The sequence below is a fragment of the Chamaea fasciata genome, unplaced genomic scaffold (genome assembly GCF_029207755.1).
Source record: "Chamaea fasciata isolate MVZ Bird 193981 ecotype frontalis unplaced genomic scaffold, bChaFas1.0.hap1 SCAF_333, whole genome shotgun sequence".
Taxonomy (NCBI): domain Eukaryota; kingdom Metazoa; phylum Chordata; class Aves; order Passeriformes; family Sylviidae; genus Chamaea; species Chamaea fasciata.
In genome coordinates this window covers 4930-21059 of record NW_027094418.1, presented here as the reverse complement: position 1 = coordinate 21059, position 16130 = coordinate 4930, and the positions used below count along the sequence as shown (strand labels likewise).

The 16130-nt window shown below is 62.4% G+C and overlaps 1 protein-coding gene across 1 annotated transcript in view; it reads left to right on the top strand.

The window, feature by feature from the left end:
• The window catches only part of LOC136305236 (proto-oncogene vav-like), a 36191-nt gene extending 20265 nt beyond the window's left edge, over window positions 1–15926 (top strand). The window contains 11 exon segments of the mRNA XM_066208541.1: window positions 1191–1207; window positions 2428–2473; window positions 2853–2989; window positions 4523–4588; window positions 4754–4785; window positions 8097–8121; window positions 8123–8214; window positions 9331–9418; window positions 11880–11994; window positions 14196–14344; window positions 15722–15926. Coding sequence (XP_066064638.1) covers window positions 1191–1207; window positions 2428–2473; window positions 2853–2989; window positions 4523–4588; window positions 4754–4785; window positions 8097–8121; window positions 8123–8214; window positions 9331–9418; window positions 11880–11994; window positions 14196–14344; window positions 15722–15775 — 821 coding nt within the window. The 3' untranslated portion in view covers window positions 15776–15926.
• Window positions 15927–16130: the final 204 nt, after the last annotated feature.

The following is a 16130-nucleotide window of genomic DNA, read 5'->3' as shown; positions in this document are numbered from 1 at the left end:
TGAGGGGCATGATGGGATTGGGGAGGGGCAGGATGGGATTGGGGAGGGAGGAAACAGTGGATGGCAGCAGGAGGGTGATGGGGGGAGGGTGGGGCCTTGCTGAAGACAAGATGGCTGACACAGCACAGGGCATTGTGGGATACAAGATGGCTGACACTAAGCCGTAGGGAATACAAAATGGCTGACACAGCGCAGGGCATTGTGGGATACAAGATGGCTGACACTAAGCCATAGGGAATACAAGATGGCGGACACAGCGCAGGGCATTGTGGGATACAAGGTGGCTGGCACTGAGCATTATGGGACATAAGATGGCTGACACGAAGCCAATATGGAATACAAGATGGTTGACACAGTACAAGGCATTGTGGGATACAAGATGGCTGACACTGAGCCGTAGGGAATACAAAATGGCTGACACAGCGCAGGGCATTGTGGGATAGAAGATGGCTGACACTGAGCCGTAGGGAATACAAGATGGCGGACACAGCGCAGGGCATTGTGGGATACAAGGTGGCTGGCACTAAGCCGTAGGGAATACAAGATGGTGGACACAGCGCAGGGCATTGTGGGATACAATGTGGCCAATATGGAGCAAGGCATTGTGGGATACCTCAATGATGTCTAATTAAATGCGAACCTTAATTAAGAGAGGAATCAATTAGTCCCAGCATTAATTAATGGTGGGGCCAATTACCCCGGCATTAATTATGGGGTGGATTAATTGTCTGTAATTAATTAGGGGTGGAGCTATTTCCCCACTATTAATTAGGGCTGGGGCCAATTACCCCCGTCATTAATTAGGGGATGGACTGATTACCCTCAGCCCTAATCACCCCAACAAGAATTAGGGGAGAGGCTAATTACCACATCATTAATTACAGGATAGGCTAATCACGTTCAGCTGTAATTACCCCAACATGAATTAGGGGAGAGGCTAATTACCATAACTAATTAGGGGATGGACTAATTACCCCGACATTAACTAACAGCTAGGCTAATTATCCCATTATTAATAGCGATACACAGCGACTAATAACTCCATCATTAATTAACGGGCTGGGTTAATTCAAGCATCAATTAAATTAACTTAATTAAAGCGCATTAATTAAAGCAGGGCCTAATTACCTCATCGTTAATTAAGAAAGGCGCTAATTACCCTCCACTAACGAGGTTTTCTTCCCCCGCAGATCCCGGCGCCAGGAAGGTACCAAATGTCCGGGATTTTGGGGGGGTCCCGGGGGTCTCCGGGGTCTCCGGGGGTCTCTGGGGGGTGTTTGGGGGTCTCTGGGGTCTCTGGGGGGTGTTTTGGGGTCTCTGGGGGGTGTTTGGGGGTCTCTGGGGTCTCTGGGGGGTGTTTGGGGGGTCTCTGGGGTCTCTGGGGGGTGTTTTGGGGTCTCTGGGGGTCTCCGGGGGTCTCTGGGGTCTCCGGGGTCTCTGGGGTCTCCGGGGGTCTCTGGGGTCTCTGGGGCATCTCTGGGGTCTCCGGGGCTCTCCGGGGGTCTCTGGGGGGTGTTTTGGGGTCTCCGGGGGTCTCTGGGGTCTCTGGGGGGTGTTTGGGGGATGTTTGGGGGTCTCTGGGGGGTGTTTTGGGGTCTCTGGGGTCTCCGGGGGTCTCCGGGGGTCTCTGTGGTCTCTGGGGCGTCTCTGGGGTCTCCGGGGGTCTCTGGGGGGTGTTTCGGGGTCTCTGGGGGTCTCTGGGGGTCTCTGGGGGGTGTTTTGGGGTCTCTGGGGGTCTCCAGGGGTCTCTGGGGTCTCTGGGGGGTGTTTGGGGTCTCTGGGGGGTGTTTGGGGGGTCTCTGGGGGTCTCTGGGGTCTCTGGGGGGTGTTTTGGGGTCTCTGGGGGTCTCTGGGGGGTGTTTGGGGGGTCTCCGGGAGTCTCTGGGGTCTCTGGGGGGTGTTTTGGGGTCTCTGGGGTCTCCGGGGGTCTCCGGGGGTCTCTGGGGGGTGTTTGGGGTCTCTGGGGGGTGTTTGGGGTCTCTGGGAGTCTCTGGGGGGTGTTTTGGGGTCTCCGGGGGTCTCTGGGGTCTCTGGGGGGTGTTTGGGGGGTGTTTGGGGGTCTCTGGGGTCTCTGGGGGGTGTTTGGGGGGTGTTTGGGGGTCTCTGGGGGGTGTTTTGGGGTCTCTGGGGTCTCCGGGGGTCTCCGGGGGTCTCCGGGGGTCTCTGGGGGGTGTTTTGGGGTCTCTGGGGTCTCCGGGGTCTCTGGGGTCTCTGGGGGGTGTTTGGGGTCTCTGGGGGGTGTTTGGGGGGTCTCTGGGGATCTCTGGGGTCTCTGGGGGGTGTTTTGGGGTCTCTGGGGTCTCCGGGGTCTCTGGGGGTCTCTGGGGGGTGTTTGGGGGTCCCCGGGGGGTCCTGTCCCCCCCCAACCCCCCCAACCCCCCCCCACTCACGGGGGTCTCCTTCCCCCCCCTCCCTCCCCCCCCACAGAACAAATCGCAGCGTCCGGGACCCGACAAGAAACGGGGGGAGCTGGGTGAGGAATTTGGGGGGTCCCGACCCCCCCCCAGTTCAAATTTGGGGGGTCCCGACCCCCCCCCGGCCAGATTTGGGGGAGGGGTCTTTGTGACACCCCGCCCCCTCCCGCCCCCAGTTGGAATTTGGGGGGGGGGGGGGGGGGGGTCCCGAAACCTCGGTTGGAATTTGGGGGTCCCGGGGGGTTTCGACCCCCCCCAAATCCATTTTTGGGGGTCTCGGGGGGGTTTCGACCCCCCCCAAATCCATTTTTGGGGGTCTCGGGGGGGTTTTTGAGCCCCCCAAATCCATTTTTGGGGGTCTCGGGGGGGTTTTTGAGCCCCCCAAATCCATTTTTGGGGGTCTCGGGGGGGTCCCTGACTCGGGGTTCGCCCCCCCAGGTCTCCCCAAAATGGAGAGCACCCAGGCCTACAGCGGCGTGCCCCCCCCGCCGGGGGTCCTGGCGCCCCCCCTGCGCCTCAGCCCCGGTGACGTCATCGAGGTGACAGTGGCCGAGGCCGAGGAGCTCTGGTGGCAGGTGGGCGACACGGGGATGGGGGGGGGGGGGGGTCACCTGGGCCGGGGGGGACCCCGGAAATGGGGGCGGGACCCCTAAAATGAGGATGGGACCCCCAAAGTGGGGATGGGACCCCGGAAATGGGGGCGGGACCCCCGGGGTGAGTTTGGGACCCCTGAAATGGGGATGGGACCCCTGAAATGGGGATGGGACCCCTAAAATTGGGATGGGACCCCTGAAATGGGGATGGGACCCCTAAAATTGGGATGGGACCCCTGAAATGGGGATGGGACCCCTAAAATGGGGATGGGACCCCCAGGGTGGGGATGGGACCCCCAAAATGGGGATGGGACCCCCAGGGTGGGGATGGGACCCCGGAAATGGGGATGGGACCCCTAAAATGGGGATGGGACCCCCAGGGTGGGGATGGGACCCCCAAAATGGGGATGGGACCCCCAGGGTGGGGATGGGACCCCGGAAATGGGGATGGGACCCCTAAAATGGGGATGGGACCCCCAAAGTGGGGATGGGACCCCGGAAATGGGGGCGGGACCCCCGGGGTGAGGGTGGGACCCCTGAAATGGGGATGGGACCCCCAGGGTGAGTTTGGGACCCCCAGGGTGGGGATGGGACCCCCAAAATGGGGATGGGACCCCCAGGGTGGGGATGGGACCCCTGAAATGGGGATGGGACCCCTAAAATGGGGATGGGACCCCCAGGGTGGGGATGGGACCCCCAAAATGGGGATGGGACCCCGGAAATGGGGATGGGACCCCGGAAATGGGGGCGGGACCCCTGGGGTGGGGATGGGACCCCTGAAATGGGGATGGGACCCCCAAAATGGGGATGGGACCCCAAGGGTGGGGATGGGACCCCTGAAATGGGGATGGGACCCCCAGGGTGGGGATGGGACCCCTAAAATGGGGATGGGACCCCCAGGGTGGGGATGGGACCCCGGAAATGGGGGCGGGACCCCCAGGGTGGGGATGGGACCCCTAAAATGGGGATGGGACCCCCAGGGTGGGGATGGGACCCCTGAAATGGGGATGGGACCCCCAGGGTGGGTTTGGGACCCCCAAAATGGGGATGGGACCCCCAAAATGGGGATGGGACCCCCAGGGTGGGGATGGGACCCGTGAAATGGGGATGGGACCCCCAGGGTGGGGATGGGACCCCTAAAATGGGGATGGGACCCCCAGGGTGGGGATGAGACCCCGGAAATGGGGGCGGGACCCTCAGGGTGGGTTTGGGACCCCCGCCATGGGAAATTGGGTCTGGGGGTGGGGGGACCGCCCGGGGGGCTCCATCCCCATTGCTGGGGGTCTCGGGGGACCCCCAAAAGTCACTCGAGACCCCCCCGGACCCTTCCCCAATTCCGGGGCTCTCGGGACACCCCAAAACCCCAAAAGAGACCCCCCCTCCCCCCCACCGGGATTTTGGGGAGGGGGCGGACCCCATTCCCGCTTCCTGGGGGGTCTCGGGGGTCTCCCCCACCCCAATTCCGGGGCTCTCGGGACCCCCCACCCTGGGACCCCCCCCCAAATTTCCCGGCAGGGCCGGAACGTGTCCAGCGGGGAGCTGGGCTGGTTCCCCAGCGGCGCCGTCAGACCCTTCGTGTCCGTGAGTTTGGGGACCCCCCCCCAAAAAAAAAACCCACAAAACGCCCCCCCGGGGCCTGGGGGGGGGGTCCCCGAATTTGGGGAGGGGGCTCCGGGGTGTTTGGGGGGCGCAGTTGGGGCCCCCCCAGCCCCTGATTCGGGGTTTTTTTGCTCCCCCTTTGTTCAGGTGCCGCTGCCGGATCTGTCCGTCTACCCCTGGTCAGTGGTGGGAGCCAAAAATTCACACCTGGGAGCCCAAAATTCACACCTGGGAGCCCAAAATTCACACCTGGGAGCCCAAAATTCACACCTGGGAGCCCAAAATTGCGACCTGGGAGCCCAAATTCACACCTGGGGGCCAAAAATTCACACCTGGGGGCCCAAAATTCACACCTGGGAGCCCCAAATTCACACCTGGGAGCCCAAAATTCACACCTGGGGGCCAAAAATTCACACCTGGGAGCCCCAAATTCACACCTGGGAGCCCCAAATTCACACCTGGGAGCCCCAAATTCACACCTGGGAGCCAAAAATTCACACCTGGGGGCCAAAAATTCACACCTGGGAGCCAAAAATTGACACATGGGAGCCAAAAATTCACACCTGGGAGCCCAAAATTACACCTGGGAGCCCAAATTCAGACCTGGGAGCCAAAAATTCACACCTGGGAGCCCAAAATTGACACCTGGGAGCCCAAAATTCACACCTGGGAGCCCAAAATTGACACCTGGGAGCCCAAATTCACACCTGGGAGCCAAAAATTCACACCTGGGAGCCCCAAATTCACACCTGGGAGCCAAAAATTCACACCTGGGGGCCAAAAATTCACACCTGGGAGCCCAAAATTACACCTGGGAGCCCAAATTCAGACCTGGGAGCCAAAAATTCACACCTGGGAGCCCAAAATTGACACCTGGGAGCCCAAAATTCACACCTGGGAGCCCAAAATTGACACCTGGGAGCCCAAAATTACACCTGGGAGCCCAAATTCACACCTGGGGGCCAAAAATTACACCTGGGAGCCCAAATTCACACCTGGGGGCCCAAAATTACACCTGGGAGCCCAAATTCAGACCTGGGAGCCAAAAATTCACACCTGGGAGCCCAAAATTGACACCTGGGAGCCCAAAATTCACACCTGGGAGCCCAAAATTACACCTGGGAGCCCAAATTCAGACCTGGGAGCCAAAAATTCACACCTGGGAGCCAAAAATTGACACCTGGGAGCCCAAATTCACACCTGGGAGCCAAAAATTCACACCTGGGAGCCCCAAATTCACACCTGGGAGCCAAAAATTCACACCTGGGGGCCAAAAATTCACACCTGGGAGCCAAAAATTGACACATGGGAGCCAAAAATTCACACCTGGGAGCCCAAAATTACACCTGGGAGCCCAAATTCAGACCTGGGAGCCAAAAATTCACACCTGGGAGCCCAAAATTGACACCTGGGAGCCCAAAATTCACACCTGGGAGCCCAAAATTGACACCTGGGAGCCCAAAATTCACACCTGGGAGTCCCAAATTCACACCTGGGAGCCAAAAATTCATACCTGGGAGCCCAAAATTCTCACCTGGGAGCCCAAAATTCACACCTGGGAGCCCAAAATTACACCTGGGAGCCCAAATTCACACCTGGGAGCCAAAAATTCACACCTGGGGGCCAAAAATTCACACCTGGGAGCCAAAAATTGACACATGGGAGCCAAAAATTCACACCTGGGAGCCCAAAATTGCACCTGGGAGCCGAAATTCAGACCTGGGAGCCCAAATTCAGACCTGGGAGCCAAAAATTCACACCTGGGAGCCCAAATTCAGACCTCGGAGCCAAAAATTCACACCTGGGAGCCCAAATTCACACCTGGGAGCCCCAAATTCACACCTGGGAGCCCAAAATTCACATCTGGGAGCCCAAAATTACACCTGGGAGCCCAAATTCACACCTGGGAGCCAAAAATTCACACCTGGGGGCCAAAAATTCACACCTGGGAGCCAAAAATTGACACATGGGAGCCAAAAATTCACACCTGGGCGCCCAAAATTGCACCTGGGAGCCGAAATTCAGACCTGGGAGCCCAAATTCAGACCTGGGAGCCAAAAATTCACACCTGGGAGCCCAAATTCAGACCTCGGAGCCAAAAATTCACACCTGGGAGCCCAAATTCACACCTGGGAGCCCAAAATTACACCTGGGAGCCCAAATTCACACCTGGGAGCCCAAAATTCACACCTGGGAGCCCCAAATTCACACCTGGGAGCCCAAATTCTCACCTGGAACCCCGAATTAGCAGCTGGGACCCCCAAATTTGTACCTGAGCCCCCAAATTCACACCTGGGACCCCAAATCCTCACTGAGATTCACCCCGGAACCCCAGGAGCCCCGAAAGCTCCCCAAACCCACCCCAGATCCGGGTTTTTGGGGTCCCAGGTGGGGATTTTGGGGTCCCGGGTGGAGATTTTGGGGTCCCGGGTGGGGTTTTGGGGTCCCGGGTGGGGATTTTGGGGTCCCGGGTGGGTTTTTGGGGTCCCGGGTGGAGATTTTGGGGTCCCAGGTGGGTTTTTGGGGTCCCAGGTGGGGTTTTTGGGGTCCCAGGTGGGTTTTTGGGGTCCCGGGTGGGGATTTTGGGGTCCCGGGTGGGTTTTTGGGGTCCCGGGTGGAGATTTTGGGGTCCCAGGTGGGTTTTTGGGGTCCCAGGTGGGGATTTGGGGTCCCAGGTGGGTTTTTGGGGTCCCAGGTGGGGTTTTTGGGGTCCCGGGTGGGTTTTTGGGGTCCCGGGTGGAGATTTTGGGGTCCCAGGTGGGTTTTTGGGGTCCCAGGTGGGGTTTTTGGGGTCCCGGGTGGAGATTTTGGGGTCCCGGGTGGGTTTTTGGGGTCCCAGGTGGGGATTTTGGGGTCCCGGGTGGGTTTTTGGGGTCCCAGGTGGGGATTTTGGGGCCCCAGGTAGGTTTTTGCAGTGGGGTTTTGGGGTCCGTTTTTGGGGTGAGTTTTTTGGGGTGAGTTTTTTGGGGTGAATTTTTGGGGTCGGTTTTTTGGGATTTGTTTTTGGGGTTTGTTTTTGGGGTTTGTTTTTGGGGTGAATTTTTGGGGTCGGGTTTTTGGGGTTTGTTTTTGGGGTTTGTTTTTGGGGTTTGTTTTTGGGGTGAGTTTTTGGGGTGAATTTTTGGGGTCGGGTTTTTGGGGTCGGGTTTTTGGGGTTGGGTTTTTGGGGTTTGTTTTTGGGGTTTGTTTTTGGGGTGAGTTTTTGGGGTGAATTTTTGGGGTCGGTTTTTTGGGGTGGGTTTTTTGGGGTTTGTCTTTGGGATTTGTTTTTGGGGTTTGTTTTTGGGGTGAGTTTTTGGGTGGGGTTTTTTGGGGTGGGTTTTTTAGGATTTGTTTTTGGGGTTTGTTTTTGGGGTGGGTTTTCGGGTGGGGTTTTTTTGGGGTGGGGTTTTCGGGTGGGGTTTTTTGGGGTGGGTTTTCGGGTGGGGTTTTTTGGGGTGGGGTTTTCGGGTGGGGTTTTTTGGGGTGACCCCCCCTCCCCACCCCGCAGGTTCGGGGGCTCCCTGGAGCGCGCGGGGGGCGGAGCTGGCGCTGTCCCCCCGCTCCGACGGCGCCTTCCTGGTGCGACAGCGGCTGCGGGACCCCGGGGACTTCGCCATCAGCCTCAAGTGAGACACGGGGACAGCCGGGGGACACTGGGGACACTGAGGGGACAGCGAGGGGACACTGAGGGGACAGCGAGGGGACACTGGGGACACTGGGGACACTGAGGGGACAGCGAGGGGACACTGAGGGGACACTGAGGGGACACTGAGGGGACAGCGAGGGGACACTGAGGGGACACTGAGGGGACAGCGAGGGGACACTGGGGACACTGAGGGGACAGCGAGGGGACAGCGAGGGGACACTGAGGGGACACTGAGGGGACAGCGAGGGGACAGCCGGGGGACACTGGGGACACTGAGGGGACAGCGAGGGGACACTGGGGACACTGGGGACACTGAGGGGACAGCGAGGGGACACTGGGGACACTGGGGACACTGAGGGGACAGCGAGGGGACAGCGAGGGGACACTGGGGACACTGAGGGGACACTGAGGGGACACTGGGGACACTGAGGGGACAGCGAGGGGACACTGGGGACACTGAGGGGACACTGAGGGGACACTGGGGACACTGAGGGGACAGCCGGGGGACAGCCGGGGGACAGCGGGGGGACACTGGGACACTGAGGGGACACTGGGGGGACATTGGGGACATCGAGGGGACACTGGGGACACTGAGGGGACAACCGGGGGACAGCGAGGGGACAGTGGGGACACGGCAGGGACACTGAGGGGACATTAGGGACACCGAGGGGACACTGAGAGGACACTGGGGATACTTGGGGATACTTGGGGACACTGCGGGGACCCTGAGGGGACATTGAGGGGACATTGGGGACAGCGGGGACACTGCGGGGACATTGTGGGGACACTTCGGGGACACTGCGGGGACATTGTGGGGACACTTCGGGGACACTGCGGGGACATTGGGGGGACAACTGGGGACGCGGGGAGACTTTGGGGGTCGGGACTTTGAGGGAGAGGGAGGGCAGGAGGGAGAGGGAAGGGAAGGGGGAGGGCGAGGGAGGGAGGGAGGAAGGGAGGGACAGGGGAGGGACAGGGGAGAGAGGGAGGGACGGGGGTCGCGGGGACACTTTTGGGGACACTTTGGGGACATTTTGGGGAGGGAGGGAAGGAGGGAGGTCGAGGGGGAGGTCGAGGAGGCTCCGGCGGCCCGCAGGTTCCGCGGGCAGGTGAAGCACATCAAGGTCACGGCCAGCGGCGGCCTCTACTGGGTCACCGAGCGGAGAGCGTTCCGCGGGGTGGTGGTGAGTGCGCCCCGAAACCTGAGAGACCCCAAAACCTGAGACCCCGAAACCGCCCGCGGCACCCCGAAACCGGAGAGAGACCCCAGAAACACCGCGGGCACCCCAAAACCTGAGAGACACCCCAAAACCTGAGACACCCCAAAACCTGAGACCCCGAAACCGCCCGCGGCACCCCGAAACCGGAGAGAGACCCCAGAAACACCGCGGGCACCCCGAAACCTGAGAGACCCCAAAACCTGAGACCCCGAAACCGCCCGCGGCACCCCGAAACCGGAGAGAGACCCTTAAACCTGAGTGAGACCCCGAAATCCCTGAGAGAGACCCCAAAATCCCTGAGAGACACCCCGAAACCTGAGAGACCCCAAAACCTGAGACCCCGAAACCGCCCGCGGCACCCCGAAACCGGAGAGAGACCCTTAAACCTGAGTGAGACCCCAAAATCCCTGAGAGACACCCCGAAACCGGAGAGACCCCAAAAACACCACGGGCACCCCGAAATCCCTGAGAGAGACCCCAAAACCTGAGAGAGACCCCGAAACCTGAGAGACCCCAAAACACCACGGGCACCCCAAATCCTGAGAGAGAGACCCCGAAACCTGAGAGACCCCAAAACCTGAGACCCCGAAACCGGCCCGCGGCACCCCGAAACCGGAGAGAGACCCCAGAAACACCGCGGGCACCCCGAAACCTGAGAGACCCCAAAAACACGGCGGGCACCCCGAAATCCCTGAGAGAGACCCCAAAACCTGAGAGAGACCCCGAAACCTGAGAGACCCCAAAACACCACGGGCACCCCAAATCCCTGAGAGACCCCAAAAACACCACGGGCACCCCGAAACCTGAGAGACCCCAAAAACACCGCGGGCACCCCGAAATCCCTGAGAGAGACCCCAAAACCTGAGAGAGACCCCGAAACCGGAGAGACCCCAAAACCTGAGACCCCGAAACCGGCCCGCGGCACCCCGAAACCGGAGAGAGACCCTTAAACCTGAGTGAGACCCCAAAATCCCTGAGAGACCCCGAAATCCCTGAGAGACACCCCGAAAACACCCCGGGCACCCCGAAACCTGAGAGACCCCAAAAACACCGCGGGCACCCCAAAACTCTGAGAGACACCCCAAAAAACCCTCCAGGACACCCCCCGAGGTCACCCCAAACCGTCCCCCCCCCCCGGGTGTGTTTTTGGGGTTCTGGGGCTATTTTGGGGGTCTCTGATCCCTCGGGGGCTGTTTTGGGGGTCCCGGGGTTGGTTTTTGGGGTCCCAGGGTTGGTTTTTGGGGTCCCGGGGTTGGTTTTTGGGGTCCCGGGGCTGGTTTTTGGGGTCCTGGGGCCGGTTTTGGGGTCCCTGACCCCTCGGGGGCTGTTTTGGGGTTCTGGGGCTGTTTTTGGGGTCCCTGACCCCTCGGGGGCTGTTTCGGGGTCCCGGGGTTGGTTTTTGGGGTCCCGGGGCCGGTTTTGGGGTCCCGGGGTTGGTTTTTGGGGTCCTGGGGATATTTTCGGGGGTCCCTGACCCCTCGGGGGCTGTTTTTGGGGTCCCGGGGTTGGTTTTTGGGGTCCCTGACCCCTCGGGGGCTGTTTTGGGGTCCCGGGGTTGGTTTTTGGGGTCCCGGGGCTGTTTTGGGGTCCCGGGGTTGGTTTTTTGGGGTCCTGGGGATATTTTCGGGGGTCCCTGACCCCTCGGGGGCTGTTTCGGGGTCCCGGGGTTGGTTTTTGGGGTCCCGGGGCCGGTTTTGGGGTCCCGGGGTTGGTTTTTGGGGTCCTGGGGATATTTTCGGGGGTCCCTGACCCCTCGGGGGCTGTTTTTGGGGTCCCGGGGTTGGTTTTTGGGGTCCCTGACCCCTCGGGGGCTGTTTTGGGGTCCCGGGGTTGGTTTTTGGGGTCCTGGGGATATTTTCGGGGGTCCCTGACCCCTCGGGGGCTGTTTTTGGGGTCCCGGGGTTGGTTTTTGGGGTCCCGGGGCTGTTTTGGGGTCCCGGGGTTGGTTTTTGGGGTCCTGGGGATATTTTCGGGGGTCCCTGACCCCTCGGGGGCTGTTTTGGGGTCCCGGGGCCGGTTTTGGGGTCTCTGACCCCTCGGGGCCTGTTTTGGGGTCCCGGGGCTGGTTTTTGGGGTCCTGGGGCCGGTTTTGGGGTCCCTAACCCCTCGGGGGCTGTTTTGGGGTCCCGGGGTTGGTTTTTGGGGTCCCGGGGCCGGTTTTGGGGTCCCTGACCCCTGGGGGGCTGTTTTTGGGGTCCCGGGGCCGGTTTTGGGATCCCTGACCCCTCGGGGGCTGTTTTTGGGGTCCCGGGGCCGGTTTTGGGGTCCCTGACCCCTCGGGGGCTGTTTTTGGGGTCCCGGGGCTGGTTTTTGGGGTCCCGGGGCCGGTTTTGGGGTCCCTGACCCCTCGGGGGCTGTTTTTGGGGTCCCGGGGCCGGTTTTGGGGTCCCTGACCCCTCGGGGGCTGTTTTTGGGGGTCCGGCAGGAGCTGGTGGAGTTCTACCGCCGTCACTCTCTCCGCGATTGCTTCAAGGGCCTGGACACGACGCTGGCCGTGCCCTACAGAGACCCCGAGAGCCGCCCCGCGCCCCCCGAGAGCCGTACGGGCCGGGGGCACCCCACGGGGGGCGGGGGGGGTCCTGGAGTTGTGGGGTCACCCGAGGGGGGGGATTTGGGGGGTCCTGGGTGACCCTGAGGGGGATTTGGGGGTCCTGGAGTTGTGGGGTCACCCTCAAAGGGAGATTTGGGGGTCCAGGGGTGACCCCGAGGGGGCTTTGGGGGGTCCTGGAAGGGTTTGGGGGAGGATTTGGGGGTCCTGGAAGGGTTTGGAGTGACCCACAGGGGGGATTTGGGGGGTCCTGGGTGACCCTGAGGGGGGATTTGGGGTTTTGGGGTGACCCTGAGGGGGGATTTGGGGGTCCTGGACTTGTGGGGTGACCCTCAGGGGGGGATTTGGGGGGTTCCGGGGTTATGGGGTCACCCTCAAAGGGAGATTTGGGGGGTCCTGGAAGGGTTTGGGGTGACCCCGAGGGGGCTTTGGGGGTCCTGGAAGAGTTTTGAGATGTTTAGGGGAGGATTTGGGGGGTCCTGGGGTAGTGGGGTCACCCTCCGGGGGGATTTGGGGGGTCCTGGGGTGACCCTGAGGGGAATTTGGGGGGTCCTGGGTTACCCCGAGAGGGGATTTGGGGTTTTTGGGGTGACGCCGAGGGGGCTTTGGGGGTCCTGGAAGGGTTTGGGGAGGATTTGGGGGTCCCGGGGTTTTGGGGTGACCCTCCGGGGGGATTTGGGGGTCCCGGGGTGGCCACAGGACGATCTGGGGACTCCCGGGGGTCCTGGGGTCACCCCGTGGGGGGATTTAGAGGGGTCCTCGGAGCTGTGGGTTGGGCGAGGGTGGATTTGGGGGTGTCCCCTGTGTGTCCCCGTGTCCCCGTGTCCCCCGTGTGTCCCATGTCCCCCGTGTCCCCGTGTCCCCCGTGTGTCCCCTGTGTGACCCCCGTGTCACCGTGTCCCCCGTGTGTCCCCGTGTCCCCCGTGTCCCCGTGTCCTCCGTGTGTCCCATGTCCCCCGTGTCCCCTGTGTGTCCCCATGTCCCCCATGTCCCCGTGTCCCCCGTGTGTCCCATGTCCCCCGTGTCCCCCGTGTGTCCCATGTCCCCCGTGTCCCCGTGTCCCCCGTGTGTCCCCATGTCCCCCGTGTGTCCCCGTGTCCCCCGTGTGTCCCCATGTCCCCCATGTCCCCCGTGTCCCCCGTGTGTCCCCTGTGTGACCCCCGTGTCACCGTGTCCCCCGGGTGTCCCATGTCCCCCGTGTCCCCGTGTCCCCCGTGTGTCCCATGTCCCCCGTGTGTCCCCGTGTCACCGTGTCCCCCGTGTGTCCCATGTCCCCCGTGTCCCCCGTGTGTCCCCTGTGTGACCCCCGTGTCACCGTGTCCCCCGGGTGTCCCATGTCCCCCGTGTCCCCGTGTCCCCCGTGTGTCCCATGTCCCCCGTGTGTCCCCGTGTCACCGTGTCCCCCGTGTGTCCCATGTCCCCCATGTCCCCCGTGTGTCCCATGTCCCCCGTGTGTCCCCGTGTCCCCCGTGTGTCCCATGTCCCCGTGTCACCGTGTCCCCCGGGTGTCCCCGTGTCCCCATGTCCCCCGTGTCCCCCGTGTGTCCCATGTCCCCCGTGTGTCCCCGTGTCCCCGTGTCCCCCGTGTGTCCCATGTCCCCCGTGTGTCCCCGTGTCACCGTGTCCCCCGTGTGTCCCCGTGTCCCCGTGTCCCCGTGTCCCCCGTGTGTCCCATGTCCCCCGTGTGTCCCCGTGTCACCGTGTCCCCCGTGTGTCCCCGTGTCCCCGTGTCCCCGTGTCCCCCGTGTGTCCCATGTCCCCCGTGTGTCCCCGTGTCACCGTGTCCCCCGTGTGTCCCATGTCCCCCATGTCCCCCGTGTGTCCCATGTCCCCCGTGTGTCCCCGTGTCCCCCGTGTGTCCCATGTCCCCCGTGTCCCCGTGTCACCGTGTCCCCCGGGTGTCCCATGTCCCCCGTGTGTCCCCGTGTCCCCGTGTCCCCCGTGTGTCCCCGTGTCACCGTGTCCCCCGTGTGTCCCATGTCCCCCGGGTGTCCCCGTGTCACCGTGTCCCCCATGTCCCCCGTGTCACCGTGTCCCCCATGTCCCCCGTGTCACCGTGTCCCCCGTGTGTCCCATGTCCCCCGTGTGTCCCCGTGTCCCCGTGTCACCCGTGTGTCCCATGTCCCCCGTGTGTCCCCGTGTCACCGTGTCCCCCATGTCCCCCGTGTCACCGTGTCCCCCGGGTGTCCCCAGGCGCCGCCCGCAGTTTCGGCTCGGCCAAGGCGCGTTACGCCTTCAGCGCGCGGGACCGCACGGAGCTGTCGCTGCGGGAGGGGGACATCGTGCGTGTGCTCAGCAAGAGGGGACAGCCCGGCTGGTGGAAGGGCGAGATCTACGGCCGGGTACGGCCGGCCCCCGACACCGCTGGGGACATCGGGGACACCGCTGGGGACACTGGGGACAACCCTGGGGACACCCCTGGGGACATCGGGGACACCGCTGGGGACATCGGGGACAGCCCTGGGGACACCCCTGGGGACATCGGGGACACCGCTGGGGACACTGGGGACAGCCCTGGGGACACCCCTGGGGACATCGGGGACACCGCTGGGGACACTGGGGACAACCCTGGGGACAGCCCTGGGGACATCGGGGCTCACCCTTGACCTCGTCCCCACCCCGAGGGACACCAAGGGGTCACCCCTGAGCCTGTCCCCACCCCTGGGTGTCCCCCCATGTGTCCCGTGTCCCCGGTGCCCCCAGTGTCCCCAATATCCCTTGGGTGTCCCCAGTGTCCCCTCAGTGTCCCCTGACCCCTGTCCTCATTGTCCCCAGTGTCCCCGGTGTCCCCAATGTCCCCTGACTCGTGTCCCTGTCCCCAGGTCGGGTGTTCCCATTGTCCCCACTGTCCCCATTGCCCCAGTGTCCCCAAAATCCCCTGGGTGTCCCCATTGTCCCCGGTGTCCCCTGACCCGTGTCCCTGTCCCCAGGTCGGGTGTCCCTAATGTCCCCATTGTCCCCTGAGTGTCCCCGATGTCCCCATTGTCCCCTGACCCGTGTCCCTGTCCCCAGGTCGGGTGTCCCCATTGTCCCCAGTGTCCCCATTGTCCCCAGTGTCCCCAGTGTCCCCTGACCCGTGGCCCTGTCCCCAGGTCGGGTGTCCCCATTGTCCCCACTGTCCCCATTGCCCCAGTGTCCCCAAAATCCCCTGGGTGTCCCCATTGTCCCCGGTGTCCCCATTGTCCCCGGTGTCCCCATTGTCCCCGGTGTCCCCTGACCCGTGTCCCTGTCCCCGGGTCGGGTGTCCCCAGTGTCCCCAGTGTCCCCATTGTCCCCAGTGTCCCCATTGTCCCCAGTGTCCCCTGACCCGTGTCCCTGTCCCCAGATCAGGTGTCCCCAGTGTCCCCAGTGTCCCCTGGGTGTCCCCAATGTCCCCTGGGTGTCCCCTGACCCGTGTCCCTGTCCCCAGGTCAGGTGTCCCCAGTGTCCCCATTGTCCCCTGGGTGTCCCCGGTGTCCCCTGACCCGTGTCCCTGTCCCCAGGTCGGGTGTCCCCATTGTCCCCAGTGTCCCCAGTGTCCCCATTGTCCCCTGGGTGTCCCCAGTGTCCCCTGACCCGTGTCCCTGTCCCCAGGTCAGGTGTCCCCAGTGTCCCCATTGTCCCCTGGGTGTCCCCAGTGTCCCCTGACCCGTGTCCCTGTCCCCAGGTCAGGTGTCCCCAGTGTCCCCATTGTCCCCTGGGTGTCCCCAGTGTCCCCTGACCCGTGTCCCTGTCCCCAGGTCGGCTGGTTTCCCGCCAATTACGTGGACGAGGACTATTCGGATTATTGCTGACGGGGCGCCCCGGCCCCGTGTCACCTCCCTGTCCCCGAAATGTCCCCAAAATGTCCCCAAAATGTCCCCGAGATGTCCCCGAGATGTCCCCGAGATGTCCCCGAGGCCGGGGGTTTACAGGACAATAAAGTGAGAGGAGTGACAAACCAAAGGAACCGAGCCGGGGGCCGGGATGTCGGTTCGAGGCCGGATAAAGGGAGAGGCTGGGTGGGGGGAAACGAGGAACTGGGATTAGAGAAGGAGAGATCAAACCGCAGGAACGGAGAAATTAAATTGCATAAAAGGAGAAATTAAATTGTAGAAACGGAGAAATTAAATTGTATAAAAGGAGAGATCAAACCGCAGGAACGGAGAA